This window comes from Zootoca vivipara, chromosome 4 (assembly GCF_965207765.1).
Source record: "Zootoca vivipara chromosome 4, rZooViv2.hap1.1, whole genome shotgun sequence".
Lineage (NCBI taxonomy): Eukaryota > Metazoa > Chordata > Lepidosauria > Squamata > Lacertidae > Zootoca > Zootoca vivipara.
Genome location: NC_142587.1, coordinates 80,544,052 through 80,563,549, shown reverse-complemented (window position 1 = coordinate 80,563,549; position 19,498 = coordinate 80,544,052). Strand labels below are relative to the sequence as shown.

At 40.1% G+C, this 19,498-nt stretch overlaps 1 protein-coding gene across 6 annotated transcripts in view; it reads left to right on the top strand.

Moving 5' to 3' along the window:
• TNFRSF19 (TNF receptor superfamily member 19) overlaps positions 1 to 12,491 on the top strand; it is a 52,989-nt gene extending 40,498 nt beyond the window's left edge. For 4 of the 6 annotated variants that reach the window (XM_035115252.3, XM_088668278.1, XM_088668277.1 and 1 more), the window contains 5 exons: positions 5,648 to 5,812; positions 6,766 to 6,891; positions 8,215 to 8,317; positions 9,405 to 9,802; positions 10,741 to 12,491. In XM_035115252.3, the coding sequence (XP_034971143.1) occupies positions 5,648 to 5,812; positions 6,766 to 6,891; positions 8,215 to 8,317; positions 9,405 to 9,795 (785 nt within the window). In that variant the 3' untranslated portion in view covers positions 9,796 to 9,802; positions 10,741 to 12,491. The remainder of the gene's footprint in view (positions 1 to 5,647; positions 5,813 to 6,765; positions 6,892 to 8,214; positions 8,318 to 9,404; positions 9,803 to 10,740) is intronic. The other 2 variants (XM_088668275.1, XM_088668276.1) reach the window with 1 other exon arrangement.
• Positions 12,492 to 19,498: the final 7,007 nt, after the last annotated feature.

Below are 19,498 nucleotides of genomic sequence, written 5' to 3'. Positions count from 1 at the left end.
GGATATTGTTCTGTGTCTGAGGGGCCAGCAGGATTACACCCATGGCTGTAATATTTTTTGTGTTAAGTTATTCAATATTCATCTATGTTCGTTCTATTTAATTATATAAAATGATCAGTGCTTTTTGCCCCCGTTTTTAGGGACTCCGATTTAATAAAATGGGGGGAGATACTATCCGTGTATGTATAAGGCGAGCCCAGATTTTGAACATTATTTTAGAGTAAAAAAACATAGTCCTATACACAGAAAAGTACGGTGTGTGTGTGTGTGTGTGTCTGTGTGTGTGTGTTTTTTCAGGGTTTGCAAACACACAATACATTCTTATTTTCTTATGAACATTCTTACAATTTAGAAATAAGACTTCTAAGTGAACATAGTAGACAGTGGAAAGCATAGTCTGATGTAATAAGCAGTTGGATGTGTTCCTTGAATGGCTTTGTGTGTAAAGTTATGAATACTGGAAAGTACATGGCCCCAAAGGAGTGGAGGGGAGAGAAAGAGAAAATAAGATAAAGTAAGGATTTGTGTGTGTTTTATTTCTAATCCAATATATGCATACTGTATTTTTAATAAAATAAAAAAGCTGGGGAAATGTCAACGGTTCTGTATATTGGCAACTGCTTATATTATACAGCTGGGATTACTTAGTATAACCACAAATATTGCTCAGGTTGTTTTGGTTGGTGTATTTGAGTTTATTTGAGTTTATATCGAGATTGCAAAAATGTTATTGGTTTGCAGAATAAAGAATTTTTATTTGAAATAATCCGAGAAACAATCTGAAAAATATTTATTACTAATATTATGTATGTACAAAGAAAAATAAATGTTTGCCATCAATAATAAATCTATCTCACTACAACCACAATTTCACTTAGTTTCATTTCTATAATGAAATAACAACTCAAATATTTCCTTAAAAAGAAAAGCTTTCCAGTGTTTCATTGGTCATATTTTTTTCTGTTCCCTTTATAAACCTAAATAAAAAGTAATATTTAAAACATTTTAAAAGTATGAACAGAGCAAGATGAATTATGTACTAAGGACTCATGAATCATCCCTTTTAACATATCCGTACAATATTAGTGTGGGCAACTTGGATGGAACTTTTGATCCAGGCATGCTCTGTTATTAACCTGAGCTGCCTTTCACATTCTGCAGTTGTCTAGTTACTTCCTTTTCTTTCCTGCCCTTTCATTCCTTCACCCTTGTTTTCCCCAAACATATATTTTTATTCTTCTCTTGCTGCCAGGTTGCACAGGGAATGTAGGAGTTCATAATAGAGGTCATCGCATGAAAATGACTCCTCACTTCAATTCAGTACATTTTGTAGGCTTGGCATAACAGCTTGTTTTTTTACATGTAAGAGTTTTATAGTTATTTTACCATATTTTGGCAGTGCTTGGTCTCCTAACTAGCCATTATGACTACAAAGATCATTTTTCAGGAAATTATAGACTTTCAGTCTTGTTCAGGCATGCTTGTGGGAACAAGCAGATTTTACATGTTTTCAGAAGCTAATATGTTTGGGTTGCTTTCTTCTGATCTTTTGTCTCATGAAATCTTTGTTGTTTTTTGCCTGTGAAGTTGCTGTACTGATGTGGGCTTCTGTAAGCACTGCAATTCATGGTGTTGAACTGTCAGTTGCAAGAAATAAGCCTCTTCCTCATGTTTTTTGCTGCAAGGAGTGAACCCATTTGGGCTGGAGACAGATTATAGCTTGCTTCCAGAGAACTGAAGGCAGTCTGAAAGAGGAACCAATAGTTGTGTGCACAGTCATCTTAGTTTGCCACTGGTGAACAGGTTTTTCATATTTTTATAGAAACCTCTATGAACAGTGGTAATAATAGCTAGCCTTCTTCAATCATCCATCATTCACAATGAATGCATGTACAGGGTGGCATTATGGCAATAGGATCTGCCCTTGACTAATGTTCATTATAACATGTATATACCAACTGTACATACGAAGAAGTGGTCTGAACAACTAAATATGAACATGTGTAGGTTGGACATGACACTTGCACCTCTACATACATTATAGATTCTGTTAAATGTCTGATGAAGGCTAATGAACAAAAGAAAAATGTTTTTTATCTATTCGCAAAAATGTTGTATCCAACTAAGTTCTCAGAGGAGACACAGCTGAAATTAATTTCAGTGGATCTACATCTACGCAAAGTATTTATAAACCATCTTATACCAGCAAGACACTGTACAAATTACAATGAATGCATAAATGAACAGAAAATTAACAATACATTAATATACCAATAATAATAAAATGCAGCCCTAAGTCAAGGGCACCATTAATGAATTATTGACATGAAATGCCAGAAAGGCTTGAGTTCAAAGGGAAATTTTTAACAAGTGCCAAAATATTCTCCCTTGCGCTTGTCAGAACTCTGAAGTCAAGTGATTCAGTAGAAAGCAGGCCGCCACAGAGAAGGCCCCCACCCCAATTGCTGCCAATCAAAATTAGCACAATAAGAGAGTCTCTACAGCAAAGCACCATGCTCTGACAGGACAGCAGAAAGCAAGGCACTCCTGCAGGCATCCTAATTAAATAATAATAATAATAATAATAATAATAATAATAATAATAATAATAATAATTTATACTCCGCCCATCTGGCTTGGTTTCCCCAGCCATTTGGTTCCAAGTTGTTCAAGACTTTATAGGTTTAAACCAAAATGTGAACTTGATCTGGTAGCTTATTGGCAGCCAATACAGGTCCTTTAGGAGCAGTTCAATATGTATTTGATAGAACACCTCCAAGTAACCTTGCTGTAGCATTCTGCACCAACTTCAGTGTATGGATCCAGCTCTGAGGAATCCCCATATAGAGCACTTTAAGGTAGTCCTGTCTAGAGATTACCAGTGCATCAGACACAATGGCTAGATTATTAAAGATTGTTAAAGAATGAGCATCATCATCATCATCATTTACTATTTATACCCCGCCCATCTGGTCGGGTTTCCCCAGCCATTCTGGGCGGCTTCCAACAAAATATTAAAATACAATAGTGTGTCAAACATTAAAAGCTTCCCTAAACAGGGCTGCCTTCAGGTGTCTTCTAAAAGTCTGGTACCTGTAGTTGTTTTTCTCTTTGACATCTGATGGGAGGGCATTCTACAGGGCTGGTGCCACTACTGAGAATGCCCTCTGCCTGGTTCCCTGTAACTTGGCTTCTTGCAGTGAGGGAACAGCCAGAAGGCCCTCAGAGCTGGACCTCAGTGTCCGGGCAGAATGATGTGGGTGGAGACGCTCCTTCACATAGTTGGTATACCAGCCACTGAAGCCACTTTGGCTTCCAGGAACAAATAAGAATTGAAAACTCTCAAGCTGTGTACCTGTGTAATCTAAAACATGCACATTACTCAACCCCCAGACCTGGAAACCACCCACCCACAGGAGCTCAGTCTAGCCAGGATTCATTTTCAACTTATTGACCCTCACTCAACCCATTACTGTAAACCAGTACACAGTCTATAACAGACAAATAAAACTGGGTATCATCTGCATAATGCTGACACTATGCTCCAAACTTCCGTAAGGATCATTACAAGCAACTTCATATAAACATTAAGTAACATGGGGGACACTATAGCCCCCCCCTGTGGCACCCCATATTGCAAGTGGCAGGGACTGAGGTGCAGTCACTCAATGTTCTTTGATGCCAGTCCAGTGGATAAGAGTCAAACCTCTGCAACACAGTGTGCCCAACTCCCATCTCACACAACCAGTCAAAGAGTATACCTTGGTCAATGATATCAAAAGCTGATGAGAGAACCAGCAAGAGTTTACAGGGTTGAACTCCCTCTGTCCCTCTCCTGGTAAAGGAGTGACCAAGGCCAATTCAGTCCCAAAAGCAGGCCTAAGCCTGTGGCTGGAGCTGAGCTGTCACCACTCTCACAAGTGGTCCAGAGTAGGAGTTTTTAAGCAGCCATCATTGCACTACCTTTTCAAGATGGCTGCTTCCTCATTAAATGACACATTCATAACTCCCTGGACCCACCTGGATAATACCCCCCAGCAAGTACAAATAAGCAATGAAGGATCAAGACAGCAAGTTGACTGAACAGCTACAAGCACCTTATCTACAGCCTCAAGCCTCAATCAATGAAAATAATTCTACAGTGTCTGAGCAAATGGTGCATTGGACATCTCTCAATGGCCTGTCACAACTGTGGCATTGAAGTCATTACAGAGACAAACAATTTTGCCTTTGAAAGTGCCTCTGCAGATTTGTCACTCATGCCTCTGAGGGCTGTAAAGCCTCATGTATCAAATCAATGTCCATTGCTTTACACCTGGAAAAGCTCTGTTGGACTACTTAACAATGCAAAGGAAGCTAAGAAGTAGACTTTTTCAGTCTGCAGTAGCATTCAATGATATTGTGTGTGTGTGTGTGTGTGTCCTTTGCTGTTTATACTCAAGCCATCTTTCAGTCTGATTCATTGCATGCAGCTCCCCAGGATACTAGTTTATCTATTATGAGAGAGAATGCTTTTCAAACGACTTTCACCGATCTCTTAAAAACACTATTTTGTGTTTTAATATTGTAACATTTTAATTAACAACAAGAAGAAAGAGAGTTCACGTTTGCAGAATGGAGCTTTCCAGCTCCTTCCTTTTGCAGCCCCTTGCATGCCCTGAAAATCTGATGCTGGGGCTTGAAAGGTCCTTGGGAATGGTATGGGATGCAGGCAGAATTATTGCCCCCCTTACGTGAATTGAGGAACAACTTCAGATCCAAGCTCTGTTTCCAGCTTTAAACATTTTCAGCCCCTGTTGTTTGTGGCATGCTGAAAATAATAACCCCCTTTATTTCTGGCCTCTCACTGAATGGCCCAGATCATTTTCTTGCTTGGCAGGGGGTTGGACTGGATGGCCCTTGTGGTCTCTTCCAGCTCTATGATTCTATGATTAGTATTCAAAGTTGGCAAAAGGTCCTTGGATGAATTCCTTCTGAGGACATTGATCTCCATTTGCATCTTAAGACAAAATGACTCTTGGAACATCCCAAGTATTTTAATAAGTTTCCTTAGCATGGAAAATATGTATGTTACACTCATCAGCTGTGTGGCATATGAATCCTTCTAGTTGTTAAGTCTCTGTGCATAGAGGCTTCCACAGTTTCAATCCACTGTCTTGGATTCTTTTTCTGAAATTGTGTATGCTGTTTGTTCCTCGGGGTTAACTTTGTGGCAAAATATCTGAACATTTTAAAAATGAAACTTTTAATTTAAGTTTTAATAAATGGTGATTTGTGATAAAGAAAACCTTTGGAAAACATACTGTGGCGGACTCTACTTAATATGCTAGATGTAGAAAACCTTTAGCAGATATGAGTTCTAAATACAACTCAAATCAGTAATTGAACCACTATATTTTGGACCACTTGAATTTCTGAAGTAACAAGGTTAAATCCAGGAGCACCCCCAAGCTGTTTTGAAAACAGTTATGCCAAAACAATTTATGTCTGGCATTACATTTATGAATAAGCTGTATTAAATATGCTCATGTTATATTTGTTGTTGAGGATGTTGTTCCTCAGTCTAAGCACTAAGTGCTTCTTGGATGTTCCTTGCATCTGATTTCATATAGCTAAAAAGTATGAGTATGTACTTATCTTTATTTAGGCACTACAAAAGTGAATCTGGTGAAAATCCCATCAACTGCTTCCAGTCCACGAGACACTGCTTTAGCTGCTGTGATATGCAGTGCACTGGCAACTGTACTGTTAGCACTCCTCATCCTTTGTGTTATCTATTGTAAAAGGCAATTCATGGAAAAGAAGCCAAGCTGTAAGTTTTCCATATTATATGTTTAATAATGTTGCCTTTGTTTTCTTTCCCTTTAAAACCAATCACTTTTTCACCTGAATTGTCATAATGAGCATCTTATTATACTTTCGAACTGTTCCCAAAGTATTTTCTTCACCTTGAGTGATTACATCATAGACAATAATTGATTGAAAGGTTGTTGTGTGAATCTGATTAACATACGCCCAACCACCGCATGTCTAGATGCTTGCTAGTCTTGCCTGGCATATGGTGAACCCATTCACAAGACTACACAAACATGCATCAAAAAATGACCCAAACCAAAATCATGTGTGAAAGATGTTCTTTAAATTAGCAATGAGCCAAATAGCAGCAGGTGGACCATAATTTCCTATCAGACAACCAAAAGTAATCCATGCCTGGATTTTTCTTATAGGGGGAAAAAAGCAGACAAAGAACACTTCTTATTCAACAACTTTTGATTGCTTTCAGCTCTACACTAGAATTGGGGTCTACCCTGTACTTCTGGTTGGAAAGAACTTCAGCTTTCTTCCTCTGCAAATGGTTTCTATTACACTTCTGCCAGACTACGGCTGGGTACACACTATAACTTTAAAGCACACTCAAAGCACATTCCCCAACAAAGAATTCTGGTTTAAGACTGTTAAGAGTTGCTGTGAATTGTAATTCTGTGAGGGGTAATGTACAATACCCAGGATTCTTTGAGGAGCAAAATGTGCTTTGAATGTGCTTTAAAGGTATAGTGCATACTCAGCCTAGATAGTTACTTCACAATGCTTTAGAATCTTAACTGTGGACCCAAAAGCAGAGAGATCTGAATGATTCATAATGAAGTGCTTCATCGCTGAATATATTTTGTACATGAATGCGAAATTATGCTGGTTATGATTAGAAAACACTGTAAACAAAACCAAGACAATTTAACCATTTCAAATGTCTTTTCTATTCTTAAGGGTCTGTGAGATCACAGGATATTCACTATGAAGGCTCTGAGCTTTCATGTTTTGACAGACCACAACTTAATGTGTATGCTCATAGAACATGCTGCCAGTGTCAGCAGGACCCATCACAGATATGTCGTAAGTACATTCATTTGGGGGGAGGTTTATGGGGAAAGGAATAGTGCAGGCAGCAGGGACATAAGAGATAAAGAGAAAACTTAAATGACCAAATTCTGAAATTATCCCCTTCATAGGAGTTTGAATCTCTGTAACCAAACATTGCTACAGGGATCTCAGTATTCTAACATAACAAAAACAATTGGCATTATACTTCTGAGTACAGTTCGTTGTGTAGATTCTCAGGAGCATATTTTTACCTGCCTTACATCTTAAGCTTTCCTAGCATTCACATTCTATATGAATATAGGGAATGGAAAAAAGAAAAATATTAACACATTTCTTCTGAGGGTAGTGGAGAATGATGTAATTTCAAAAGGTATCTGGCAAAGAAATAATAATAAAATTGTAGCATATAATAGTACTACATACGGTAAGTTACTGGCAAGCACTTTAACAGACTGTGCATTAGATTTTTATTCTAGCAATTAAGGATTGGAATTCAGATTCTCTATATTAAAGAAGAAATTGGGTCTCTGGTGTCTGATTAAAATGAAACTGAAAGTTTGCCATGTTGAGACAGCTGTTACGTTATATGCTACAAGTGGAACCTGCAGCAAAATATTGTAGTGTGTGGTTCTCCTGCACAGGTTTCCAGTTACTCCATTATTTCCTCCTGTTCCCTGATTTTCAGTCCTCCCACACCAACATTTAGGCAACATTCCATGCCCATCAAACGTGCTTAGTCCTCATTGGACTGTTGTTATTGCTTTGCCAGTGGTGGGGCAAGGGAGTTTTTGTACTTCTGTAAACTTATATGATATACTACATAATTTTGTTCAGGGGTATCTGGTTAGTGCTGTCACTTTAGCTATGACCTGGCTGTAGATATGCTTTACAATCATATTCCCTAAGTGTGGCTACAGAGAACCTTTAAATAGTTGTGTACATGGCTCATGTGGTCTTTCATCTAGAAATGGCTATGTGTCATCCTTCATGGTTGTAGATAGAATAACACTGAATGACCTTTTAAACAGGAAATCCGATATGAAATTTTAAAATGTTAAGATATTACTTTTAAGCACACATAGGGCTGTAACTGGCATCAAAGACCTACACATTGTCAGGGGCAGTTGTGAGCTTTAACTTGTCATAGGTGACCAATTTTATGTAACTCATGCTAACAGTATCCTGCTCCCCCCCCCCGCCCGCAAAAACTGTATACTGTAGTTGTTAAAAGCAGTGGCTCTGCTTGTGCATATGAATATTGTTGCACATTGTGTTCCAACACATGTTCCCAGAAGATCTTACATCTGTTAAGATAAAAGTTTTATTTATTTTTAGGACCAGTGCATTTGATTCCATCCCTGTGCTGTGATGAGACATGTAGCCTGGAACACAGCTGCCATAGCTGCCCTTTTCACTCTCGGAATACACTTCATGAAAGGTAATTCAGGACCTTTCTTTGTGTCCGCTGCTAACTAATCTGTTCTTATATCCTGTCATAAATATTAAATGAACTAAAAGAGTGAAGTGAAAAACTTTGAATTGACAAATGTTTGCTGCCAGCTTCGTGGAAAATTCATATTCATGGCAATATCAATATTACTTTTGCTCACTAAATAAAAACTGGTTGTGGGCTACTTTCTGTGGTGTGAATGCTAGCAACTTAAAAAGAAGTTAATTATCTGTTTCTGGGTGGGTATCCATATACCCCTTTGAAGACCCTGAGGTGATTTCTTAGTACTTGATCTATAAAATACTATGCATGCTCATTCTAACAGGCACCTTGCTTGAAAAAAATGTCATTGCCGGTAACTGAAGTTCTAAGAGTGTTTCCAAACAATAATTTTCAGAATTGCTTGCTGACTCAGTTGCAGACATCTTATCTCAATGTAGCACTTCTGTTGCAAGTATATTGCATATTTGTACCACTAAAGCTACATGATTTTGTCGTATGAGAAAATACAAATCTCTTGCTCACCTTGGTTTGCAGGCATTTGCAGCTGAGAGTGCTGTATGAAACATGGTTGCATATCACTGATTCTGCCATATTTGAGCAAAATATTGTTGGGCCCCACCTGCCCTTCTTCCCCCTACCCACACTTCTGTGGAGCACATCTTCCTCTGGGTGCAGGCCTCCCCTTCCCTTCTACCTGTTCACAATACGTTTCTGCCAAACCTCGCCTGCCCCCCACCCCTACTCACCTGCTTGCCTCTCTTACCGTCTTGCCTACCTGTCTCTCCCCAGCTGCCCTGGTTCAGACGCGCTTGGAAATGGCGCCAAAAGTCAGGAGGAAAGCTGGGAAAAGAGGGCGATCCCAAGGGAAAGAGGGAGGTGCCAACTTGCATAAAATATTGGAGGGGGCTGCCCCCCCTAAATTGGGGGAGCTGAAGGGATTAAGATCCCTAGAGTTGACACCTGTGAGTCACAAGTAACATAAGAACACTAGTTCTTACTCTACTTCTTGATTTGTAGTGTTACTTTTTGAACCTTATTAAAGTCATCCTTTATTTCCTATGACTTCTTGCAGGAATTCTAATTCTGTTGGGGAAATGATTCCAGCATTTCTCGGTTCTCTTTCACATTCAACCTGTGGAGATCTTTCAGATGCCTGGCCTCTTATCCAAAATCCAGCTTGCTGTGATAGTATTTCTTTCTGTGAGTCATACCCTGAGCTAACAGGAGAAGATGAAAATTCTTTCAGCCTAGAGACTGAAAAAACAGCCATTGTGGATTCAGATAACGAACAGGATTTAAGGGTTTTCATGTCTACAAAGTCTCATTTTGGAAGCTTGACAGAATCAACTGAACTTTCCAGTAAGAGTCCTTCCAGTATCACTGCTTCATTAAACCAGTTCTTAACTGCTGAACCACTGTCAACAACAGAGCTTGACCAAACAATTAGTGATTCTATAAATTGATGGCCAGGTAAGAACAAAGCAATAGTTGTCTATCAGGTGAAGTACTATGTAGTATCAATTAAACTTTTACCAATACTATCTAGGATAGTTTGTAAATTGTCTAGTTGAAATTAGTGTCTCAAAGATCCTTCACTAATAATTCTGCCTCCTCTTGTATATATTTTACTTTACTGTATATGCTTTATAAAAGCAGATTTATGCAAATTCCTAACACTTTTAAAATCTTACTCTGATTTGCATAGCCAATCCTATTAAAGTCTATGACCCCAGCTCCAGTCACATGTTCACAACTAAGAGCTCCCGAGGAGGGTATGGATCACTTTCTGTGCACCTGAAGTTGAACTCAGCTCATCTGGATGAGCACTGGTTCCACGTCACTTGCATATGGATCCCCCTTGCTGTTTTAAAGTCCATATTCCTGATTTCAATTGTTATCTTGTATTATTTTTGAACAATACTTAAGCCCTTTATATCAATATTATATTTATTATAACTTTAAAAAGGATGTGACAGCATAATACATTTGCAGGCTTATAATGTATAGGCCCTGAATTTAAATAAGATAGTGACAAGATGGCAGACTTAGGAGGGCTGCTGCCTGGACAATCCCTGATTCCTGGACAATCCCACCAGCAGGGGACAGCAGGACAGAGACTGGATGGGGTTGTCAGAAGACACTTTGAATGTCCCCAGAGGGAGCTGGGGAAGCAGTATAGACTTACTCTGTGGGCTGAAAATATTTTTGTTCCCAATGTTTCTGATTGGAATTAACCGGCTGAAAGTACTTTTCCTATTAATTAGAATATAATTAGTATACAAAAGCTTGTGTTCAGCAGTAAATAATAAAAATGACAAAGGCATCTTCTTATGACAGTGACATCTAGAATGTGGCCAGTTGTAGGTTCTGTGCATATGGCTAACACCTGCCATCTTGCTCTCTTTTAGGAATCTAAAGGACCTTTCTTGGCAGCCTTTAAACTGAATGCTTCCCAACGTGCTTCTCTTTGAATGCTTGTGGATGGAATGTGGCCTGGATCTCGATGTTACAAGGTTTCAGAAACAGCTGAACTAAATTGGCAGCATTTCAAAGCTCTCTCGGGCAGTTGCATTTGAAATACAGCAGCTGTATGAGAAAACTTCAAGGAGCAGCTTGGTACTCTGTCTCTTTTCTAAACAGCAAGCTTCTGTGTCTCATTGACACAAGGAAAGTTTGCAGGACTGATCTTACTGCTAAGCAGATTATGTAAATATAAAGAGCAATAGAATTGTGTGTGTGTGTGTGTGTGTGTGTGTGGCTACTAATAGCAGGTGTTTGTCATTTTTTCTGTTAGCAAAAGGAAGCATTTAACAGGATTTTCAACAAGCTGTACTGAGTTAATACATAATAGGCCAAATATACAACAGTAAAAAGAATCTCATTTTAAAAATACATAAAATGAAACTTCATTGTGAACTTGGGAACTTTGGGATCTGCCTGTTACAGTACAGAATGCGTAAATACTTGTGTGGAGAAAACATGCTGTGAAGATTGCAAGACTATACTAAAGTGCTTTTTTCACAGCTATTTACAGTGCAATCCTATGCATGTTTACTTAGAATTCTAAGTCTCACTGTATTCAGAGATGCATATTCCCAGATACATGTGCAGTTCTAATGTGGCAGCAACTTTGCTTGCCAAAAGTTGTTAACTCCAACTCCCAGCCAGGTATTTCTCCCATACTTTTTTTGCATTTCTATGATGGTGTGCTAAAACTGTGGGTACTTTGGCAGGAAAGTTAAATACTTTTAAGTCCTATTGATTTCATTTGGAGTGCTTATGAGTAGTGCTGACTCTCACAATAATACCAGGAGGACTTGAAGTGTTTGCTTTTGGCTAAACTATATCCTGTATATTTTTTAAACTTTGAAACAAAGAACCGAGACTTTTGTGTTATATTTAGTGGAGAATCCTTTAGTACCATTGAAAAATTAAGGCTGTAGTCCTGTATACACACCAATGTGGGAAGCAAGCCTCCTTGAATCATAGAATCAGAGTTGGAAGGGACCTTGAGGATCATCTAGTCCAACCCCTTCCAACTAAAGCATCCATGACAGAAGGCCATTCAACCTCTGCTTAAAAAATACGTGGAGTTTAGTTTCAAGCAAACATCCAATGAAATTATACTATGTTAGAAAACTGTTACAAAATTCATGTTTTTATGTGCTAGTGAAAACCTGCAAATAATACATATACTTTTTTGCATGAAGAACCATATATGTGTGTAAACTTTGTAAATAAAATAATCCAATGTGCATTTCAGTATTCTGCAAAATGGTTAAGACTATGCGTGGAGACTACTGTTTACCTCTAAAAACTGCTTTCAAAAGGCCTGTGGTATGTGCCCCATTGTAATGAAGATCAAAAGTTTGAAGCAAGAACAGGATTTTAAAATGTGCATATTGTGTAAATGCAGTTTACAAAATGTTTGATTCAACCAAATTGGTCTTGATTATGTTGCCTATGGCAAGCAATTTTGTATATGCCAATAGAAAACATACACTGAATTTTTTATACTATTTGCTTTCAAACAAAAATGCTTTCCCAATATTCTTTTACATGCAGGAATTCAAAGGGGTGGACGAAGACTGTAAATTACAATTTTGTGTATATGTTTATATATTTTTCTATTTGTTAATAAATAGTCATTTAAATACTATTTGTATATATGTATGTTTCAACCATAGATCTTCAACTAAATAATCGTTATATTTTAGAAACATGTCAAACCATCTCAGTATGATTCTGCCTACTTTTAGTCTGTTTTTATTTCTTTAGGCTATAAGACTGATTCATGCTTCCTTTATTGCTGCTTCCAAATTTGGAGCACAGCAGGGAGATGCTTGTATCTTCTGTGTCAAGATGCACACTCTCCCTCAAATATAATAACCTGTGCATATGTACACCCACAAACTGGAAGTGACGATGGATAAGTAAGTCACTTAGTTTCCTGTGTTGTCACTTTGGGTGACCATTTGAAACAATCCTGTGTTCACATTTCTTTAGCTTGTGGCCTTCAACTGCTTTTCTCAATTAGAAACTTAGAAGAGGACCCATGTCCGCACATAAATCATTGCCGTACAAAAGCAATGCAGTTAATGAGAAAAGTTTGTACAAAATAGTAACAGAACTGGTGTAATGCAGAGCCTGGTCTCCTTGAGCACACATTACATCACTTTAAATGGAAGGCTCTGCCTGCCAGTGAGCAGATGCACTCACCTAACAACTTTTAGGGTGTGGTAGCATGCTCACCAAACATACTAACTGAAACTGGGTATTGCTTGTCACTAAGGTGGGCTTCTCCTCTGACCACCTGCTCCCCAGCATATAGATCAGTGCCTCCTAGGCCCCTTTCTAGGAACCAGTTCTGAACTCTCGGCCCGTTCCTCCCTCCCCACGGTGATCAACTCAGCCATCTCTGTGGAACTCGTGACAGCAGTCTTCACAAGTCTTGCCCCAGGTCCCTTTGTTTAAACAAGTACCGTATATCCAGTGAGAAGATCTACATAGGAGCCCCAAAGTGTCTGAAGACCCTTCCTAAAGTAGCATGTAGACTCATAGAATAGTAGGGTTGTAAGATGCCAATTTGAAGGCTATTGCAGCAGATCTGCTTGCATATCATTCATAGATGCACACAGTTTTGGGGCTCTTATGAAACTCTGAGCAAACAAGTACAATCCCATAACGAATTCACGCTTGCCTATACAGTACACCACAGTAACATCAAATGGTGTCTTGCATATCTGAAGCAACCATCACAATCAACACAATATTTTGCACCTTGAATAATGTGGTGTTCTCACACTGTAACTACTTGCAAGCAGGATAAATTACTAAGTTGTCTGTACAAGGTGCAGCAAACCATAATGAGATAAAAACATATGAAGCGCCCTGCTAGATCAGGCCAAAGGCCTTTCTAGTCCAGCATCCTGTTCTCACAATGGCCAACTGGATGCCTATGGGAATCATGCAAAGCAGAACCAGAACATAACAGCACCCTCCCTACCTGCAATTCCCAAGCAACTTGTATTCAAAAGTATACTGCCTTTGAAAGAGGAGGGACAACACAGCCATTGTGGCAAGTACCGGTAGCCATCCATGGGCTTATCCACCATGAATTGGTCTCCTCTTTTAAAGACATCCAAGTCGATGGCCATCAGTGCCTTTTGTGGGGGCAAATTCTGTAGTTTATGCGCTGTATGAAGAAGGATATTTCAGTGTCCGAGATTGGTTAAGCACAGTTAACATTTCTCCTTTGTTGTGGAACCTTTTGCGGGCTTTAACTTTGCCTGCACCAAAGTCTTTATGAGCAATATCTCCTGTAGATTAAATTAATCCTCTCGCCTCATCTCTGAGCCTTATGACTAGAGGTTTAGATTACAACCTGAAGCACATTCCAATTCAGTCGCTGTTTGAGTTTTCTTTTTTTTAAGGGGGGAGAAAAAAACAAAGACCCCTTATTTGAGCTAGTGCATGCCCTCTGCAAGAGAATGCAACTGGTATAACTTGCATAACAAAGGAGCACAATGCGCACACTGTGTTAGCAGGGTGCAATTTAATCCATACTTGCTTTAGGCATGAGTGTTGCTGGCACACCGTCCTTGGCCCTTGCAGCACACAGGAGCTCCTTTGATTGTGTCCTGCAAGGCGGCAGCCCCATCTATAGAATGAAAAGGGCTGCAGGTGGATTTGCCAGCAGTCCTGCTGTGGATCACATCAGCAGTAAATGATGGGATTAGAGGAAATGTTCCATAATAGTGTACTGACAGGGAGAGCTGATTGAGGGCATACTAAGGATCAGGGTAAGTGACATCATTTCTCCAGCGAGTTAATGTTAAGATTTCCCTGTAATTTGGTTTTGATAACACAGGGGGGGGGTTGGTGGGAGGGGAAATTATTCTAAAAGGAAATGTGCACTGCTGGGCCCAGTTGACTCAGGTCACAAATGTCTGGAAAAAAACTACCTCTCCTCAGGCCTTTTTAGCTCTTAGTGGTTCCACCCCCCTCAGAAGATGGGTAGTCGTCCTGGGAGAGAGCATTCTCTGTGGCAGCCCCTAAGTTGTAGCACTCACTTCACACTGGCAACTTCAATATACAATTTTGGGCAAATGTTGAAGACATTCCTCTTTAGCCTGGCCTTTGACACCAGAGATGTATATTTACAAGGCCCACTCTATTTTTCTGGTTGTGGGGTTTTTTATTGTAATTTTTAAAATTGTAATTTGATTTTTTTAAAAAAATTGTAAGTTTTTAAATTGTTTTAAAAACCAATTGAGTGACTTCAAGGGCACAATCTCAGAAGAACAGGATCTTGGGTGAGATGGGCCCTTGGCTTGATCCACTAGGGTTGATCTTAGAATCATGGAAGGGACCATGAGGGTCATCTCGTCCAAACCCCTGCAATTCAGGGATCTCTTTGCCCAATGTGGGACTCGAACCCACAACCCTGAGATTAAGAGTCTCATGCTCTACTGACTGAGCTATCCTGCTGCACCATCTTCTGCTGCACCACAAAGTGCAGACTTCCATGAGTATCTGAAACTGAGGACGATGGGGTTTGACAGTGCAGAATGCAATTACTTGACTTATTGACAAGTTCAGAAACATTTTTTACTATTTTTTATTTTAAAAAAAACCTCAATATTGGGCTATTGCCTTTTTTAAAGCATCACCCCCTCCTTTCCTGATTGCAGGTGACCAATAGTTAAACAGAGTCACATTTAAAACTGAGCAGCCTTCTCGCCTGGCGAATGTGTGAACAGAATGTGAAGGCTCTGAGACAAATTCTCTCTCATTTCAAGAACACTTCCTTACAATCATACCAAATTCAAAGGGATGAGAACAGAGATAACGTTCAATTTGACTGAGCTGATTAGTGTCAAGGCATATAAAAAAAAAGTTCAAAGGCATCATTTGTCCAGGGCCTGCGATAAAACTTTGAAGGGAGATTTTGAAAAGCCCAAGAAAGAATCCTCTCAGCTTCCATCCGGCAGATAAAAAGGGGATTACAGACCCATGCTGTCCTTTGAACCTTAAAAAGTCCTGCTGGCTAACAGAATAAGACAGGGTTCAGAATAATCTCCCACTATAAGCTGTTGCTTCACTGACTTCATTTCACTTCTTTAAAATTTATTTATCTACTCATTTGCAGTTTTTCAAAAGGCCTTCACAACCTAAAGTTACCAAAGCGGTGCATGAAAAAATTAGATAAAATACGAAAAGTTTGCAAGCTCAGTAAACTAAAAGCAACGAAACCTTTTAGCGAATGGTGCTCCATAAAAGGACTAGGTCACACTTCCAGGAAAGTCTTCTTGCTAATCTCATAACGGCCCTGATTCCAAGGTATCTGAATGCAGCAGATGCAATGCTTTAATAGACCTGTGCATGAGTTGGTGTGGATGGGCAAATTATGTGGCCACAAGTACTAGGAGAATACACATTTTCATCTGCATCTACAGATCAGCGCATAAAGAATAAGAATGTATATTTTTGCTCTCCCTCCACCCTCAAATACTAAGCAGCTGTCCACAAATGCAACCTTCCCATGCCCACTTACTAACACCTTTTCCTGATGATCCAAGTAATAGTGAAATTGCCTAGACATCTGGTTGGTCATTGTGAGAACAGGAGGCTGATCTCATTCAGCAGGACTGATCCAACCAGATGCCTATGGGAAGCCTTGCAAGCAAGGACAGGAATGTTACATCTCTCTCTCCTCACTTCTGATTCCCAGTATCTGGTACTCATAAGCATACTGCCTCTGACACTACATTTACTCAACGGTTAAGTGATACTCGTTCCCAAGTAAGTGGGTTTAGGTATGCAGCCTAAAATAGGTATTGCAGCTTTAGAAACACCGGTATATAGAAAGCTGCCTTATATTGAGTCAGACCGTTGGTCAGACCGTTGGCAGCAGCTCTCCAGGATTTCAGGCAGGAGTCTCTCACAGCCCTAACTTGAGATGCCAGGGACTGAAGCTTCTGCATGAAAAGCCAAGCCTCGAACACTGAGCTATAACTCTTCCCTGTAACTAAAGCTTAAGGGTGCTGCTCGTCCATTTCTTCTCTGGGAGTTCTGGGCAAACCATGCCTGTCCTTGGAGGCCTTCCAAGTTCTCCTGACTGGAATGGCTGTCTGCGGAAATTAACTTCCATCCTTTCCCCCCACATTGCAAAACGGATAAAGGAAGACTAAAATACTCATCTCCTTCATGGATCACTGCCTTCATGGATCACAGAAGGATATGGCTGTCTCGTACACCCCAGGTAGTGTGGTTGCTGACCTTGAGGCAGACATCCTGGAGAGTGAAGTCAAATGGGCCTTAGAAAGCACTGCTAATAACAAGGCCAGTGGAAGTGATGATAATTCAGCTGAACTATTTAAAATTTTAAAAGATGGTGCTGTTAAAGTGCTACACACTTTTGAATTATGGTGCTGGAGGAGACTCTTGAGAGTCCCATGGACTGCAAGAAGATCAAACCTATCCATTCTTAAGGAAATCAGCCCTGAGTACTCACTGGAAGGACAGATCCTGAAGCTGAGGCTCCAATACTTTGGCCACCTCATGAGAAGACTCCTTGGAAAAGACCCTGATGTTGGGAAAGATTGAGGGCACAAGGCAAAGGGGACGACAGAGGACGAGATGATTGAACAGTGTTCTCAAAGCTACGAACATGAGTCTGACCAAACTGCGGGAGGCAATGAAAGACAGGAGTGTCTGGCGTGCTCTGGTCTATGGGGTCATGAAGAGTTGGACACAACTAAACAACTAAACAACAACAAAATACTCATATTTTCTCACTGGGAAAATCCAGAAGCTAGCAAATTGATGAGAAAGTAGAGCAATGTTAGACTTCTCTCCATTCCAAATAAGTCAAAAAAGAAGAAATCCAACAGCAACAAAAAATCTGTCTGCCAAATGATGTTTCCAACGTATGTTGAACAAACTTGTTCTATTTATAGGCAATTGTCTTCATTAACCACCTTGAGTCTTCTCCTCCCCTTTTCTTATTGTCAGTCATGCCATCACTGCCTAGTGAATTCCCTTACAGTAGGTGCCGGTAGAAAAAGAAACATTGGATGAAAAGGTCAATCAGTTCCCAAATTACACACAGTGTTGTTGCTTTTTTCCTCACAAGGAATGAGTTACAACACGTTACCTTTCATTTCTGCAAAGACAAAAGCACACAGTGCAGATTACTCAGCTTCAGAGAAATTATATATAATTGTACCCTGAGGCCTGGAAATCCTGAAAGATGCTGAAGCACACACGAGCTTGCTCTTTGCAGAAACACCCAATTTAATTTCTCCGTGGAAATAACAGCTTTGATATACTTTTGTGCACCGTGTACCTGCGATCCTGGAAACTGACTCCAGGCTCCTACTGTAGTGACTGAAACATACTACCACCCAAGGAACGTTGTTGTTGTTATTAGGCAGCCTCTGTAAAAGCTGTACTGTGGTACCTCGGGTTACAGACGCTTCAGGTTACAGACTCCGCTAACTCAGAAATAGTACCTCGGGTTAATAACTTTGCTTCAGGCTGAGAACAAAAATCGTGCGGCGGTGGCATGGCGGCAGCAGGAGGCCCCATTAGCTAAAGTGGTACCTCAGGTTAAGAACATTTTCAGGTTAAGAACGGACCTCTGGAACGAATTAAGTTCTTAACCCGAGGTACCACTGTATACAGTAATACTTTAAATCTAAAAGAAATAGCTAAAACCAAAAGTTGCTGCTTTTTGCTGAGCCATGGAAGTCAATTAGGATTCATGCATTTGCACCTTGCCAGGACTGTCATTCACACACACACACACACACACACAGAGAGAGAGAGAGAGAGAGAGAGAGAGAGTACTTCCAAGTAACCAGATACAGGATTACTCCCAAGTACCAGGGTATATGACTGCAGCAGCAATTAGGATCTTACCTTCCAAGTCCCGGACTGCAGAATCCGGGACTGGCAGCCGTGTGACACCGGAAGTTGCGTCGACGTAACTTCTGGTGTCGCTTTGCCCTTCTATGGGCACCAAAAATGGCCACCGCCTACACCGGAAGTCGCGTTATGCACTTCCGGACATGCGTAGATGCGACTTTTGAAGCCGGCGGCGGCCATTTTTGATGCCCATAGAAGGGCAAATCAGAAAGAAAAAAATGGCCGCCGGCAGGAGAAAATATCGGAGAAAAACGGGAGATGAAGTGATACGGGGGACCACTGGGAAAACATAAGTAAAAATGGGGGTTTCCTGGGGAAAACGGGGTACTTGGCACTTATGATTAGGATGCAATTCTGTACTGACGAGTCTCAGTTGATTCTGTGGGACTTACTTCTGAGTAACCTACGTAGGATTGCACTGGCGAAAGAGTTGCCAACAATGGCCCTACGGACCCAAAAAATTAATCAAGGAAATGCCTGTTAAAGTGATACAAATGTGCTTTAAATGTGTGGTGGGGGATGCAACATTTGACAGTATTAGAGTGCAATTCTCATCTATATATTTGTGTCGTGGATGAAGAATGACTCATGGATGAGTTCACCCCTTTGCTGAACCACCACTTGGTACATTCCACCTCAGTTCCAGCTGGAACTGATCAACAGCTTCCACAGAGACCTGACAAAACCAAAACAAAAAACCGTGACAATAAACAATGAAAATATATTTATATGCTA